This window comes from Notothenia rossii, assembly GCF_949606895.1.
Source record: "Notothenia rossii genome assembly, chromosome: 5".
Lineage (NCBI taxonomy): Eukaryota > Metazoa > Chordata > Actinopteri > Perciformes > Nototheniidae > Notothenia > Notothenia rossii.
This window is the reverse complement of record NC_136903.1, coordinates 34,659,010-34,674,731: the sequence shown is the minus strand read 5'-3', so window position 1 is coordinate 34,674,731 and position 15,722 is coordinate 34,659,010. Positions and strand designations below refer to the sequence as shown.

Here is a 15,722-nt window from a genome sequence, read left to right as displayed (position 1 = left end):
AGGTAAGCCCGCCCAGGGGCCGGCCACTTCTATGGAAGTCTCAGTGAAGGAATGCACGCATGAATAGGATACATGGGAGTACCCATAGAGTCCAGTAGAGGGCGGAGCCTGTGAGAGATATAACCCATCATCAGTTGGACCAAAGCACATAAAACTATTGGCCAATAATGCTTGGACTAAAAATGGGAACAAGATTGCTTCTGATACTTAAATATTGTGTCATTACTATAGATATGTTACGATCCTGGTGTTGGTCCTTTTGGGTTTCCTGTTATATTTTGTAGAACCCTCTACTTTTTTTCTTTAAATTCCTGTCTTTGTGTTTTCCTGCCTTTTGTGATTGTCTGCCCCGCCCTGCTTCTTTCCACCTGTGTGTTTTTACCTTTCTGAACCTTCTGAACCTTTTCTGACCTTTTTGTGTTGCCTACCTTTCACAGCTGTGTCTTGTTTTGTCATAAGTATTGTGAGTACACAGTACTGTATATGTCCGTCTTTACCAGTGTTCTCTGGCAACATCAGGTAAAACAGACGACAGCCTGGCATGCGTCCCTAGCTGACCATCATTTTACTACTTTGTTCCCCTTGCCATCCCAGTTGATTCCATCTTTAGTTTAGGTGCTTTGTATTATTTTGCCTGGTCCTTTGATTTTTAAATCTCGCTTTTTGTTTGTTATACCTGCCTCCCTTTTGTTAATGCATTTTCTTCTGACCTCCTGCTCAAAGCGTGAAAGTCCTTAGATTGTGAATAATGTGATAGAAAATACTAACTTTAAAGTCACTTTTACCAATCAGTCAGATTTCCTAACGTAACACATAAAATCAAATAACACATTTACTGGTTCTTTCCACGTTTCTTGCTTTCATTGTTGCTCATAATATAAAGATGATGTCCAAAGAGATTCAAGCAGAGAAATATGATAAATAATGGAGCATTTGCAAGTTATCACATCAGTTAGTATGAGTGGTTTGCTGTTTTACTAACATCTAGTGGGTGAAAGCTATTCATACTCATGTCTGTGAGAACTTACCACACAATTGTGTGATGTTAGTGTCTGGGAAAATAGTTTGGGAAGCTGAAAGTAATGAGACAGTGAAGGACGATCTGTAGAGTAAAGTGTGCTGAGTTAAGGTGAACCATAACACATTTTCCTACCTGATGAACAGAACACCTGGATTACCCAGAGGCACGCTGCTGCCCTGTTTGCTTGTTGGTCGTTTTTTCTGAGCAGATTCAGCGTCAGCAGCACAGCTCCTGCCTCATCTGCCTTCATACCGATTCGGCGGTCTGTGCAGACACAAATGTAAAAGTATTCATGTACAGTATGTTTAGATTGCAATGTCCAGCTGAAGAGTTCAGAACCAGCTAACCATTTAATGTATTTTATAATCAATATTCATTATTCCTACTGATCCATCCCCGTGATTGGCTCTGTTGGCTTACACACAAAACAAATGTATTGCTCACCTGAAAAGGTTTTAAACTCCTAGTTTTGATGTTACATTATGTTGCTTACCATTTATTTGGAGTAAGAAGAGGAGAAAGTCGCATAATGATGTTATGTCTAGGTTCCCCTATTACACCAAAGGTGTCTAAATCATGCAATTTGTGTGCACAAATAGTTGGAATCTTTATAATAGGCACATTACTAGAAATGTTTAAGGGTAGATACAAAGTCAACATTATGTGGTGTACATCATCTGAACTCTTGGAGCCTCAGCTCAGAAATGTATGTCAAGTTATTTTAATCATAAATCAGATAAAAGGGCCAAATATCCCTTCAGCAAATATTGTTTGGACAATATCTTGCGGAAGACAATGGAAAGGAATGCTGTGAGTTGGGATCAATAAAGTTTGGGGCATGGGTGGCGAGCACTTCCGTTCTGAAAATACCATATCCTTATTGTCAATATAAGTAATCCTCTGAATGATCTTACTCAGTAGTTTGTGGTTGTAAAGTTTCACGAGGCTGTGAAAATCCGAACACTCAAAACAGCTTTTCTTATTCAGTGAAGTCAAGTGTCATACCAATGTAATGACCACTATGCGTATTGACATAATTCCACGATACAATACGGCTCATTGGATCCACATGGATATCAACTTTCCATTAATTTACCTTTTCATCCATTCTCACCTCTCTGTCCAACTTTAGCCAGCAGGTGCAGCAGTGGCAGTAGGACGGTGTAGTTGGGACTGAAGCTGCGGGCGGTGGTGACCAGTGCGCTGAGCAAGGCCTCGCTGCCACCCTTACTGATCATATAGTGGATACGACGATCCGTACCTGAACACAGAGAGAGATACTAGAGATACTAGAGCTCAAAACAGCTGAAGTTGGCTTGAAGTGAAGGACAGAGGTCGGACTTCTGAAAGAGTCTGATGGATTTAAATGTTTTCGATGTGTTGATTCTCCTTACCTGGTCCTTCCCACCCATTCTATTACCTGCAGGTCATTCCTCCCTGCTTCATTGACTATTGATTTATTGAATTGCAGTCAAGGGGTTAGACCTAAACTTACCAGCAGACAGAAGTTCATCCAGGACATTGAGAATATTTAAGGTACTCTCCACATCCCCTGCATTCTGTAGAGACAAGAGAACAAAGTAAGAAAGCATATGAAAACTAACACTAAATAACTATTAAACAATAAACCAAAAACCTATGGGAAAAATGCTTTGATGGTAAATGTGAAGAAATAAGAAAACACAAAAGCCTGTTATCAGATAACAAACACAGAAACCAACATGACCCTACACCACTTCAGAAATACTTTGAACAGTGGCGAGCCGTCAGATCCCTATACAGATGTAGCACTGACTTTCGGACTCCAGCTTAAAGCTTCCTGCCTACGGCCTGCCAAAGACCAGTATAGAGGAATGTTAAGCCCTCCCACTATTTTCCAAGAGGGCGTTGCCAGATTTTCAATTCCAGGTTTTAACCAGGAGATGGCGTTTCATTCACAAATACAGAAAGACAAGTTTCATGGACTTTCAGTTGTGTTTTGAAGAGCATTTGAACACATCAATATTTTAGATCAACTAAAGTATATCTAATCTTGTAATTCAATAATATATAGTCTTTATATATTAAATAATCATAATTATAATGTAAATGTTTACATTACACTTCTTTATTTGTTATGCTCATACTTTAACCTTTACAATCGTTTGCTTTAATATGCAGTATATTTTTGTGTTTGCTTCCTCCTGCTCCCTTTCGGACACATACTGTATGATTTATTATTATTATTAATATGAAGATATTATTAAGATAAGATAAGATGTTACTTTATTGATTGAACATTTTAGTTTAGAATGTGCTGTCCCACGGTAATTCAGAAGGCTCACAGGTCACATTCCGACCATTATTTAAAACAATAGGTGCTTTCACACCGTCTACAGTTTGATTTGTATAGAGGGAGCTCTGTCAGTTTTCGAATTACCCATTTGCTTTCGGGGAAACCTATTTTTCAGAGCACATCCTGCTACTAAATATGTCACACGCACGCTCTGTTGACTGGCGCAGCAGCGCGGATGCGATCAATTGCTATAAAAACACTCTTCTACTAATACAGACGGTGTCACTATGCCGGCGGATGTGGCCGTTGTTGAAGCCTCTTCAGGCTCCGCATCGGCAGGCCTCTCCCTCGGTGTGGAGCTGTCAAACTCGACCCTAACGCCGCTTACAGCCGGCCAACTAAAAGTTGTTTTCCGTTCACGTTGTCATTTTTAGACTCCTTCGCTTCTTTGCTTGTGAATCCAAAAGCTGTGACGATTGGCTGTTTTCGTTTTGCCATATTTTTTTATTACACAGCCAGAGTTAAAAAAATATCAATATGAACATTTCAAATACCGCGCCGGCATCACCACCATAACCATAGCAACGTAAGTAAGAATGCAGCGCCGCCACGTACAGATGGCAACACCCAGACATATTCACAAATATAAAACAAATATTCAGAAACTGTAATGAACAATAACTATTATTTATTTCAAGAACTGTTATTTACAGAAACTCAACATTTCTAATCTGTGTGACACAAATATGCACGATTGTTTTGGGCTCCCCCTATTTATCTCAAAGTCAGCCATCAAGGGAGCTCCCTCCCTCTTCGGGGGAGCCAAGCTCCCCCTAGCTCCCCCCCATTTCGAACAGTGTCTGTGGCTGAATGGCCAGCGATTAGGTGCGGCGCATTTATCATAGGTGATCAGAGCTAACTGCCTGCCGTCAGATTTCATTTAAAAAACATATCTGATTTTAAGACTATTTCTGCGCTCATAAAGAATGATAAGAATAAGAATAATGCGTATTGAACTGGTTTCATTAATTAGTGAGTTTATTTAACACTAGAACCGCCAATCGGGTCAATTTGTGTGATGTGTGTTGTGTGTGTGCAATGCAACTTTTTTTCAATAAAATATTAAAGTCTCCCAGTCCGTGACTTTTCCTGAAAGTGTGTTATGTAACACCCTATGTTTTTAAAAATTGCATTCTAATAGCGGGATTTGACGGGTTTAGGTAGGCCTATACAAAAACCTCTGGCGGTTCTAGTGTTAAGGTAATTAGGTACAGTAGAAGCCCTTTTTTATCAGTAACGAATTTAGCAGTTGAACATAAAAGTCAACTAACTGAGGGTCACTTGCAATGACAGTGTTGTGTCTAACTGTAAGCTTGTCACTCAGAGTAACCTACCGTTAATTTAGCTGCTGGAGAAGAAAGATCAAGGGGGGAGGGGGGGAGAGAGCTGTGGTTGATGGGCCATTAGTTGTGTAAATACACAGCTGAGAGCTGCCGTTTCATTCAGACTGTTTAAAAAACTGTAACAACGGACTATTTTTCTTAGCGGATGCATGTCAATTTAAATCAATAGCCTACATACAACTATTTTTTAAATCAATACATACAACTATTTTTAAATCAATAAAAACATTTTCTAAATCGATAAAAGCATTTCAATTAATATTGGGAGTCATGTCGTTACTTTGTTGAGAATGTGGCCGTGTAATAAGCAGGATAATTTGCAGCGACTTGTTCCTTATGGGGAAAATAACACCCGTCATGTGTGTGTAGAGGTGTGTGTGTGGTTAAAACACTTTCATGAAGTGAAGGAATTTCCTTCTATAAAACAGCTGTGGGCAGCAGTGAGTGTCACGGACATGAATTCATAGATCAAGGCAGACTGGTGCACAGTGCACACTCTCCTGTCCTGCCAGGCGACACGCCCGTTCTAAGCCGTGTCCCTCACTCCTCACATCCCAAGCATCCCCACAAGTGTATTATGTTGTTACATCGTTTCAGATGTTGTGTTTCAGTTGTGCTCTGTCTATGTTCAGTGATGCAAACTTGTCACCTTTTGGCGAAATTCGCCGTTTTGAATCCAAAATAAGTCGTTTGTGTGATTCATGTAGATCTGCAATACAAATATTTTTGGGGTATGGGGGGGGCTGGGACCCGGAGTAATCTGCGGCCGTGAGCTGTTATGTGCCATCATGACACGCATGGTGTTCTTTTTATATATATTATAATGAAGTACGAGCTGTGTGCTCGAGTATTCCTGCCTGTCGGCTCTGCTCATGGATGAATAAGGCTCTGCTGCTCCGAGATGATGGTCTAGCTTCAGCAGCAACATTACCTACGGGTGCGTTCGTTAATATTAACTGTGCATCCGGAGTCACTGTGGCACAGACTGGACCGCTGGTGAATAGCTGTTAGAACGGGCTGTTCAGGTGTTCAGAGCAGAGCTCCCTGTCGGAGCGGCAGAGCGTGATGTGAACTGAAAAGTTTTTCTGTGGCAATATTATTTAAGGAATCGTTGAGCTAGCTAGCTAGCATACATTGTCACTATCTGCTAATGTTAGCTTTAGCCTTCTATTTCTAATAGTTTTTTTCATAGGCTATAAACAGAGGTGGTATAAGTATATATATATTGTACTTGAGTAAAAGTAGAAGTACTCAGATCTTGTACTTGAGTAAAAGTAGAAGTACTCAGGTCTTGTACTTGAGTAAAAGTAGAAGTACTAAGATCTTGTACTTGAGTAAAAGTAGAAGCACACAGGTCTTGTACTTGAGTAAAAGTAGAAGCACACAGATCTTGTACTAGAGTAAAAGTAGAAGTACTCAGGTCTTGTACTTGAGTAAAAGTAGAAGTACTCAGATCTTGTACTTGAGTAAAAGTAATAGTCCCAGAGTGTAGGAATACTCTGTTACAGTAAAAGTCCTGCATTCAAAATGTTCCTCAATTAAAAGTAGAAAAGTATTATCATCAAAATATAGTGAAAGTAGCGACAGTAAAAGTAGTCATTGTGCAGATTGGTCCATTTCAGAATAATATATATGATATGTTTTATAATGATTGATCATGAAAGTGTTCTCAAAGCTGGTAAAGATGCAGCTAGTTTGAATGACTTTGTATACTGCAGGGTAGCTTGTGGATTTACTCCAGGTGGAACTAAAGTCTGATTTAACACTTGATTATATTTCACTTAATTAATCCAGATCTGTGAAGTAACTAAAGGTATTAAATACATGTAGTGGAGTCAAAGTACACCATGTACCTCTGAACTGTGGTGGAGCAGAAGAACAAAGTAGCAAAACATTGAAATACTTAAATAAAGTACAAGTATCTCAAAATTGTGCCCAAGTATAGTACTTGTTGAGTGTATGAACTTAGTTACTTTACACCATGTGGCTATAAAGATAAAAAGACTTAAGCCTTGCACAGAGGCATGAAAATACATTTTCAAAATGCTCAACAGTGCTGCCAAAATTATAAACTGACTGCTCCACAATTTAAAGAAATCCTTTTATATATTTCTATTAGATGTGACTCTTTGGCGTTTATGTTATTATTAACACTGCTGCTTTAGTTGTTCTGACTGCTAAAATCCTCTGTCATTCCGTGGGGTGGGGGAGCCGGGGGCTCGGATCCTTGTCACCTTTTTCATACCTGATGAGTATGCATCCCTGTATGTTAAAAAGCCTCAGTCACCTTAATTCATGTAATAAAAACATCTCAGGTCAGTAACACTCAAAGCTAAATGTGCAATACCATGTTCAGCTATGTTACTATTTATAATGTTATTGTTGTTACATCAGAGGATGTACATATTGAAATGATTTCTTAACTTACAGTAGGCTATTTTTTACAATGTGTTGGAATGATTTATTAAATTACAATGAATATTGTCATTGTTGAAGGCTTTTAGAGAAGGGTGAACTATAAGCCTGAATTACTTAACATTTTATACCTAAAAACATAAAAGCCACAATAAATAAATCACAATTATTCTAGTTATTTTTACCTCCCATATTGCTTTCAACCCACCAGCTTTTATGGTGTTGTTACGTCACTAACTGTAAGCTTGTCACATACAGTCTATGGTCACTCAGAGTAACCTACTGTTAATTTAGCTGCTGGAGAAGAAAGATCAGGGGGGGGGGGAGAGAGCTGTGGTTGATGGGCCATTAGTTGTGTAAATACACAGCTGAGAGCTGCCGTTTCATTCAGACTGTTTAAAAAACGGTAACAACGGACTATTTTTCTATGCATGTCAATTTAAATCAATACATACAACTATTTTTTAAATCAATAAAAACATTTTCTAAATCGATAAAAGCATTTCAATTAATATTGGGAGTCATGTCGTTACTTTGTTGAGAATGTGGCCATGTAATAAGCGGGATAATTTGCAGCGACTTGTTCCTTATGGGGAAAATAACACCCTTCATCCAGATGAGGATCCGTCCGCTACACTTTGGGATCCTGATCGACCGACGAAGCTCCATTAAAATATACAAATTGTTGATGAATTACTGAGTTTAGGCACGTTAATAACGTTTTAATGAAGTTGAATACAGTATATTCATATGTGTCAGTGATTTCATGTCAATTCGGCGAACATAAACATAAATGATCGTGGTGAAGATGATGATTAAATTAGGATTAAAAATCGAGAGCCGGGCTGCATTTCCTCCCGTTCGTTTTTTTCGAATAACAAAATTATTTTGTTAAATAACAACATGGTGATGTTTTGTAAATGATTACATGTCTCTTATTTAGCACAGTAGTATGATATCCGTGACATATGGATCTTAACAAAGTTCCGCTGTACATCCAGCGTACTGTATCTCACTTTATTTCACATGAGCTCCAGTGTGGAACCCCACTCTACCCCCTGGTGGATCAATGATCCATTGCAGCTGGCTTCATTATAATAACATTTATCTATCACGGGGGCGGTCTCAAGTCAAGCTGGAGGTTTTCCCTTGAGCGAGGGCAGATCACGTACCAATCACGGCCCTCGCGTTTCAAACTGTCTGAAATGAATCGCTACATCTGTAGGCCCTCTCTGAGGCCTAAGATATTCTACAAAATAATATTTAAAAACATTAAAAATATATATATATATTTTTTAATATTTTAATAGGTTATATTTTTCATTAGTTTTACCAAAATAACTTGATTTAATTGTATTTAAAATAATATTTACAAAGAAATAAATCCTTCAAATCTGCCTATTCAGTTTCTGTTGGAATGTGAAGGGTTAAATGAAAGGAGCTCCTTCAGCCGTCTCTGCAAGTTACTGTGAAGATAGGAGCTGATTGGCGGTCCAGCTATGAATTCACAGAGGGCCCTCTATAGTAGCTCAACGAGAGAGTAATGTAAACTGACAGTAACATTTACCAATCATATATTCCTCCTAAATGGGTGGGCTTTATCATCGCAGACTTTATGACAAGTTCCGCCCGCTGTGAAGTTTATGCATGTTTTATAATAACAACGGGTCAAGCTAGGCGGAAGTAGCGAATTAGCATAAACTCGTTCACGATGTCATCACTGATGACATAGTTTCGAAAATGTTAACCGAGTCATTTTCAAGATTGAGTTACAATGATAAACTGGAGTGGCAAAGGATCAGCTGCATGAACCCGCCATCAAGTACTTCATCCAAAAGGACACGAGGATGGACTTTGTGTTTAAGTGATTCGATCATCTAAGGTAGGCCTGAGTAATTTCCAATGTGGGCCGCCATGCCGACTTAATTCATTTTTAATTGTTACTTAGCTGTGGGTGCCTTGTCATGATAGGTGTTTATATAAGTCTGAATAGTGGTCGAAGTCTTGCCTGATGATATTAATTTATTGAAATCTCCAATATCAACAGTCAAGTCTTTGACCCTTATTCGGAGGGAAATGCTACAGTAAGAGCTTGTGCCTCTTTGGGGGGTGCTAACACTTAAACTTTATCCTTTACTTTCTCCGTCTTTATATGTAGATCAGAGGTGCCCAGTACGTCGACCGCGGTCGACCGGTCGACCGCGGGGGCAATGCTGGTAGATCGCGAGTCATTCATAAATTTAAAAAAATCCAGCTCCGTTAAAATAGACAAAACAGGTTTTGATCCCTCCTCCTTTGGCCTCCCTGCCACTTAATTCAGGAGTTGACTTGATTGACAGAAAAAGCGACCTATTGCTTTCCAGTCTGTTAACACAGAATGCAAAGCGATACAAAATCAGTCAAGTGCCGGGAGAGACAAACAACAAAATGAGTGCGGGAACGAACAAAAAGCTAAAGACATACCACTTACACACAGAATGGGAGGGAGAATCTTTTTTGTGTGATGTCACATTCAAAGGTTATTTGCCTTATTTGTAAAGCAAGCGTCGCTCTGCCAAAGAAAGGTAACGTGGAGAGGCATTATCGGAGTGTTCACAAGGTATATGACAGCGACTTCCCTCCGAGTAGCGAGTTGAGAAAGAGAAAGGTCATGTATTATTGCTACACAAACATTATCTCTTAGTCTTAGTGTCGCCAACTCGTTTCTAACATGCAAAAAGACAAACAAATGCGTCTATGGTCGGTGTATTTTCTATCTTTCCAATCCAGAAGAGATCTCTCTCTCCCCCGTCTGTTTGCAAGGGGGCGGGGCAGTTTACACACACGCATCTGCTACATGCAGCAACACACGGAGGAGATGGTGGAGAGAAGCGCTCCAAGGTGTGGTTACATGTTACCCGTCTTGAGGTGGACAATGCTCGTCACCAAAAGTGTTTAGCATGTAAGGGCGGTAACACGAGCAATTTGTCTAAACATTTAGCAAAAGTGCACCACATTCAGACGGAGGAATGCACCGGGTTCGACTGTCTTTCGAGTAGCTCTGTAGCCCCATCCACGAGTAACGTTTCCACGTCAGGTGTTATGTATGCTAGCAGCAACACACGGAGTTAACTACATTATACAAACATGGGTTAATGATTAGAGGTAACTGAGTTATTTATTTTGTTAAAGTTTCAGCTATTCTGTTTCCAGTTCTGTCATCAGATTATTTAATAAGATTTGTTAAAACATTGTTGTTTCTTTTGATGTGAAATATTATTTATTTAATTCAAATAAAAAGCAATGTTAATTTTGTTCACAATTTGTTAAGTTAATTTAATAATATATGTATTTTTGAATCAAGTATTCATCTTTATTGTCATCATTGTTAGTTTCCACATGCCTAAAACAACCTCAAACTAAATCTAAAAGTTGATGGCTAAATAAGAGCGTTTGAGAAATTGTGCAAGGCACACAGTAGTAGTCCGAATAGTCGATTAATCGTTTCATTAATCTATAGATTAATCGATAATCAAATTAGTCGTTTGTTGCAGCCCTATTGTAGTTATCCCATGTAAAAATAAAACGTGTTATTCAGCAACCCTTGCAATTTGGGTTTTTATTTTTGGTTGGTAGACCTCGGTTAGCTGGTCATTTCAAAAGTAGCTCACCAGCCAAAAAAGTGTGGGCACCCCTGATGTAGATATTACTTTTTCTCCGTTAACCTTCGCTCCTTTTCTCCGTCACATTGTTTCCATAGCAACAACAACTTCCTGTCAACAGTGTAAACTTGCCTTCAAAATAAAAGCATGTCTATACAAAATAGGAAGCCAAGCCAAATTACACTTAAGACATACAACTGCAATGAAAGTAACAAACACAATGCAATATCCTTTTCAATTTCAAAGAACACAAATTGGGTTATTTACAGGCGTTGTTTTGTATGGTAGAGGGTTGCTGTCATAGCAATACAAGATAAAGACAGCAATGGGGACAACTACACGATGTTCAGTGTATTTTAATCTCTCTAAAAGGAACAAAGGAGACCAATGGAAGCGTTTCAGACAGGGGGTGAGTGTGTGAGTTTATATTTTTGTTCAGTGTATTTTAATCTTTCTGTCCCAAATTATCCCACCTACAGATCTGAGAAAAATACATCAACTTTGAGTAAACCATTACAAATAACCAAAACTGATTAGATTACCAAATGTATGTCAATCCTAACCCTAATCCAAGCCCTAACTGAAAAGTCTTAATTCATAAAAGCTTTTTCGCATAGATTGCATACAAAATAAAACAGTAATTGATAAACTGTTCAATAGGACATATTATGTTCATTTTCAGGTTAATATGTTATTTTGTGCCTCTACTGTGAGATGTCTCCATGCTTTAATGTTCAAAATGGTCTTTATTTTTCTCATACTGCCTGTGCTGCAGCACCTCTATTCACCCTCTGTCTGAAACCAGAGCCCAGTCTGCTCTGATTGGTTAGCTGGCCGGCTCTGTTGCGATTGGTCAACTGTTAAGAGATGTGTGAATAGAAGTGTGTATAGAAGTTTTAGTGTTACATAGTGATGTCACTATGTTACAGAAGTAAACAAAGGAGTCCAATGGAAGCATTTCCGGCAAGGGAAGAGAAACTCCCTCTAAAGGGAACACAGGGATTTAGGCCTTTGCAGACCATCTACATGCACACAAACCTGTATAACGCGCTATGGGAAAGGGAAACCCCCAAAAATCATTAGAGGGCCCCTTTAACATGGTGCTGTTTTTCCGATGCCAGGAACCATGGGTTGATCACCCCTATCTTTAAAATGGAATACAACAGACCCTAATAACTACAGAGGTATCTGTGTCAAATGTCACCATGCAAATGATTTCCACATGTGCCATGGGGGCGGAACGAATCTGCCAAGCGCTCAATATGTTATCCACAGGGGTTTTCTTTTTCAGCCAATGACCTATCAAGGACCCAGTAGGGGCCCTTCACTGACCTGCGAGGGTCTCATTGGAATGGAGCAAGCTATTATTAAAAAAACAAAGGTTGAAATGGAGATAATCAACTACACAAAACCACCAATCTGAATGCCATTGACTGTACAACAGTACATATTTGCTGTCTTAAGTGTCCTCGTGGTGGTAGTGTACTCACAGTTACATGCTTCTTGTTGTAACACAATATCATGGAACACACTCATGTACTTTGAGTCATGTTGAGTTTCCGCCTGTAAGCCTGTTGTCTATAGGCAAGGTAAGGTAAGGTACGTTTATTTATATAGGACATTTCAGACGCAGAGGCAATTCAAAGTGCTTTACATGATCATTAACACATGATAGTAGAACAGAGAGGAACACAATAAATAAACATAATGGAATAACAGTTTCATAAAAACAATGCATTAATGAGATATAAAATAGTTTAAAAACGACATTGTAAATACGGTAAGTGCTAAAACAAGTTAAAAGGCTTCTGGGTAAGCAGCTCTAAAAAGTAGTGCTTTTAGCCTCGACATAAAAGAACTCAGCGTTGGTGAAGACCTCAGGTTTTCTGGAAGTTTATTCCATTTGTGGGGAGCATAAAAACTAAAAGCAGCTTCGGCGTATTTGGTTCTGAGCCGGGGAACAATGAGTAAGCCCGTCCCCGATGATCTCAGAGCTCTGTGGGGCTCGTAACAGGGCAACATGTCAGACATATATTGGGTTCCCAAACCATTTAATGCTTTATAAGTTAACAATATAATTGTTTATTTTAAAATCGATTCTGTAAGCTGCTGGTAGCCAGTGCAGAAACCTGAGTACTGGGGTGATGTGTTCTACTCTTTTTGTTTTGATCAGGACTCTGGCAGCGGCGTTCTGGATTAGTTGTAGTTTTCTAACCGATTTTTTACAGAGACCTGTAAATACACTATTACAGTAATCAAGCCTGCTAAAAACAAAGGGGTGAACTAGTTTTTCAAGGTCTTGTTAAGACATGAATGTTCTAAGTCTGGCTATGTTTTCCAGGTGATAGTATGCCGATTTAGTAATTGTGTTGATGTGGGATTTGAAATTGAGGTCGGGGTCCAGAACTACGCCTAGATTTCTCACCTTTTCCGATGTATTTAGCAGTATGGCTTCTAGTTTAGCGCTTACTTCAGCCCGTTCCTCCCTTTTGGCACCAAAGATAATTGTCTCTGTTTTGTTTTTGTTTAATTGTAGGAAATTGTTGCACATCCAGCTACTGATTTGTTCCATGCAGTTGGTGAGTGATTGTAATGGTCCGTAGTCGCCAGGCTTTATTGTAATGTATAACTGAGTGTCATCTGCATAATTGTGGTATGACATTTTGTTAACTTTTAGGATCTGGGCTAGTGGAAGCATGTGTTAAATAGAATTGGACCAAGAATCGACCCTTGGGGAACTGCACAAGTCATTGCAGTTTCTTGCGATTTAAAAGAACCAACAGACACAAAGAAGTCCCTGTCCTGCAGATACGATTTGAGCCAATGAAGTGCTTTGCCAGATAAACCAACACAGTTTTCTAGTCTGTCCAGTAATATTTTGTGGTCCACTGTATCAAAAGCGGCACTGACGTCCAGCAGTACCAAAATAGTGATTTGTCCCTTGTCTGTGTTTAAATATATATCGTTTAAGACCCTCATAAGTGTGGTCTCAGTGCTGTGATGGTCTCTGAATCCAGACTGGAGAGCATCAAAGCAGTTATTTTGTGCCAAAAAAAAGTTGAGTTGATGGAAAACAGCTTTTTCTATAATTTTACCCAAAAGGGTAGGTTTGAAATTGGCCAATAATTCTGCATGATTGAGCTGTCCAGGTTGTTTTTTTTTAAAAAGAGGCTTGATTACTGCTGTTTTTAGTGCTTTTGGGAACTGTCCCGAGCTGAGGGAGGTGTTGACTATCTCTAGTAGCTCTGATGCCATGCAGTTAAAACAGATTTCAGGAAACTTGTGGGAATACTATCTAAGCAGCAGGAGGAAGAACTTAAATGCAACACTATGTCTTCAAGGGCATTATGGCTGATGGGATCAAACTGTGTCTCGCGGATTAAGTGTACTTTAAGAGGATGAATGGTTGCCATAGACCCCTTTCCCGAAATGGAGGCACTCACCGTTAATCTTATATTTTCAATTTTGGTTATAAAAAATAATGCAAATGTGTTGCATGACTCAGTAAAGAGGAGTTCAGGGGCAATTGGTATGCAGGGGTTTGATAGCTAGTCAACGGTTGAAAATAACGCACGGGTGTTATTGCTGTTTTTGCTGATTATATCAGAGAAAAAGGAGCATCTTGCGTTCCGTAGTTCGTGATTATAACTATGAAGACTGTCCTTAAATATCTCAAAATGAATGAGAAGATGTGACTTGCGCCACCTGCGTTCCGCTTTTCTACAATGTTGTTTGCGCAGCCTCACTAGCGTGGCATTTCTCCATGGTGCTTTATTACCAGCGGTTGGTTTTGCTTTAGCAGGGGCAAGAGCATCAATCAGACATGTAGTTTTTGACCTGCAATTATGCACCATATCATCAACACTGTTGGATGGAAGTCTGATAGTGGAGGAGAAAGCCTCAATAAACAACTTGTTTGTGTCTTCAGTTATGTGTCGTTTTGTGAGAGTCTGTGTTGTCCCTTTATTAGAAATGCTGATATTCATTTTGAAAAAGATGCAGGAGTGATCCGAGAGGCCAACATCAGTGACCATGAGGTTAGAAATATTGAGACCGTTGGTTATAATTAGGTCAAGAGTGTGGCCCAATTTGTGAGTGGGCCCTGTCACATGCTGGGTTAGTCCATAGCTGTCCAGAATATTATTAAATTCGATAGCTCTACTGTCCTTGGGGTTGTCAACATGAATGTTGAAGTCACCAACCATGAGTATTAAGTCAAAATCTATGCAAATAATCGACAATAGTTCAGACAAATCATCACAAAATTGTGCAGAATATTTTGGTGGTCTGTAGATAGTTATAAACAGGGCTCGACAGAAGGAATTACATTGAACGGCTAGGTATTCAAAAGAGGGAAATTATTGAATTGCTATTTTCTTGCTTTGAAAAGCATTATTAAATATAGTAGCAACACCTCCTCCTTTTCTGTGTGCTCTGTTTTCACCCAAAAAATTAAAATGCGGCGGGACTGTTTCAATGAGAACAGCTCCACTGTTGTTCTCGTCTAGCCAGGTTTCTGTTAAAAACATGAAGTTAAGGCTATAATTGTTAATACAGTCATTAATTCAAAGTGACTTTCCTGACAAGGACCTGACGTTTAAAACAGCCAAGTGCACTACGTTCTCTTGAATTGAGTGGGGTGTTATGGGGACAGTTATCAGGTGTGCACTGTTTCTTGTACGTAGAGGGCAGGGTGGGTACCTTTTGTTGATGCTTCTGAGCACAGGGATAGGGAGTTGTATAGGCTTTGAGTTCCCTCGCTCCTCATCATGTCCATCAGAGAAGACACATGGATAACCGGGTAAACAGTCTGACAGTCTGTGTGAAACATCGTTGTGAAGAGAAGGTTACCTTATGGGCCGCTGGGTGGTGTCAGTGAGCAGGATGGGGTGTGTATGTTGCAGTGAAGAAGAGTTACCATCAGTGACCGGTGTTGTGTCCAGGTATGCTGCAGCAGATTGTCATGT

General features: G+C 39.4%; 1 protein-coding gene and 1 long non-coding RNA gene across 5 annotated transcripts in view; one reads left to right on the top strand and one right to left on the bottom strand.

Annotated features, from left to right (window-relative positions):
• Positions 1–15,722, bottom strand: part of agbl1 (AGBL carboxypeptidase 1) — a 181,334-nt gene that overhangs the window by 114,978 nt on the left and 50,634 nt on the right. For 3 of the 4 annotated variants that reach the window (XM_079684749.1, XM_079684750.1, XM_079684751.1), the window contains exons 3-5: positions 2,517–2,580; positions 2,136–2,282; positions 1,154–1,285 (exon numbers count right to left, since the gene is read on the bottom strand). In XM_079684749.1, coding sequence (XP_079540875.1) covers positions 1,154–1,285; positions 2,136–2,282; positions 2,517–2,580 — 343 coding nt within the window. Of the gene's footprint in view, positions 1–1,153; positions 1,286–2,117; positions 2,283–2,516; positions 2,581–15,722 lie in introns of those variants that run through there. The other variant, XM_079684752.1, reaches the window with a different exon arrangement.
• LOC307041399 overlaps positions 1–15,722 on the top strand; it is a 91,281-nt gene that overhangs the window by 25,600 nt on the left and 49,959 nt on the right. The window lies entirely within an intron of this gene.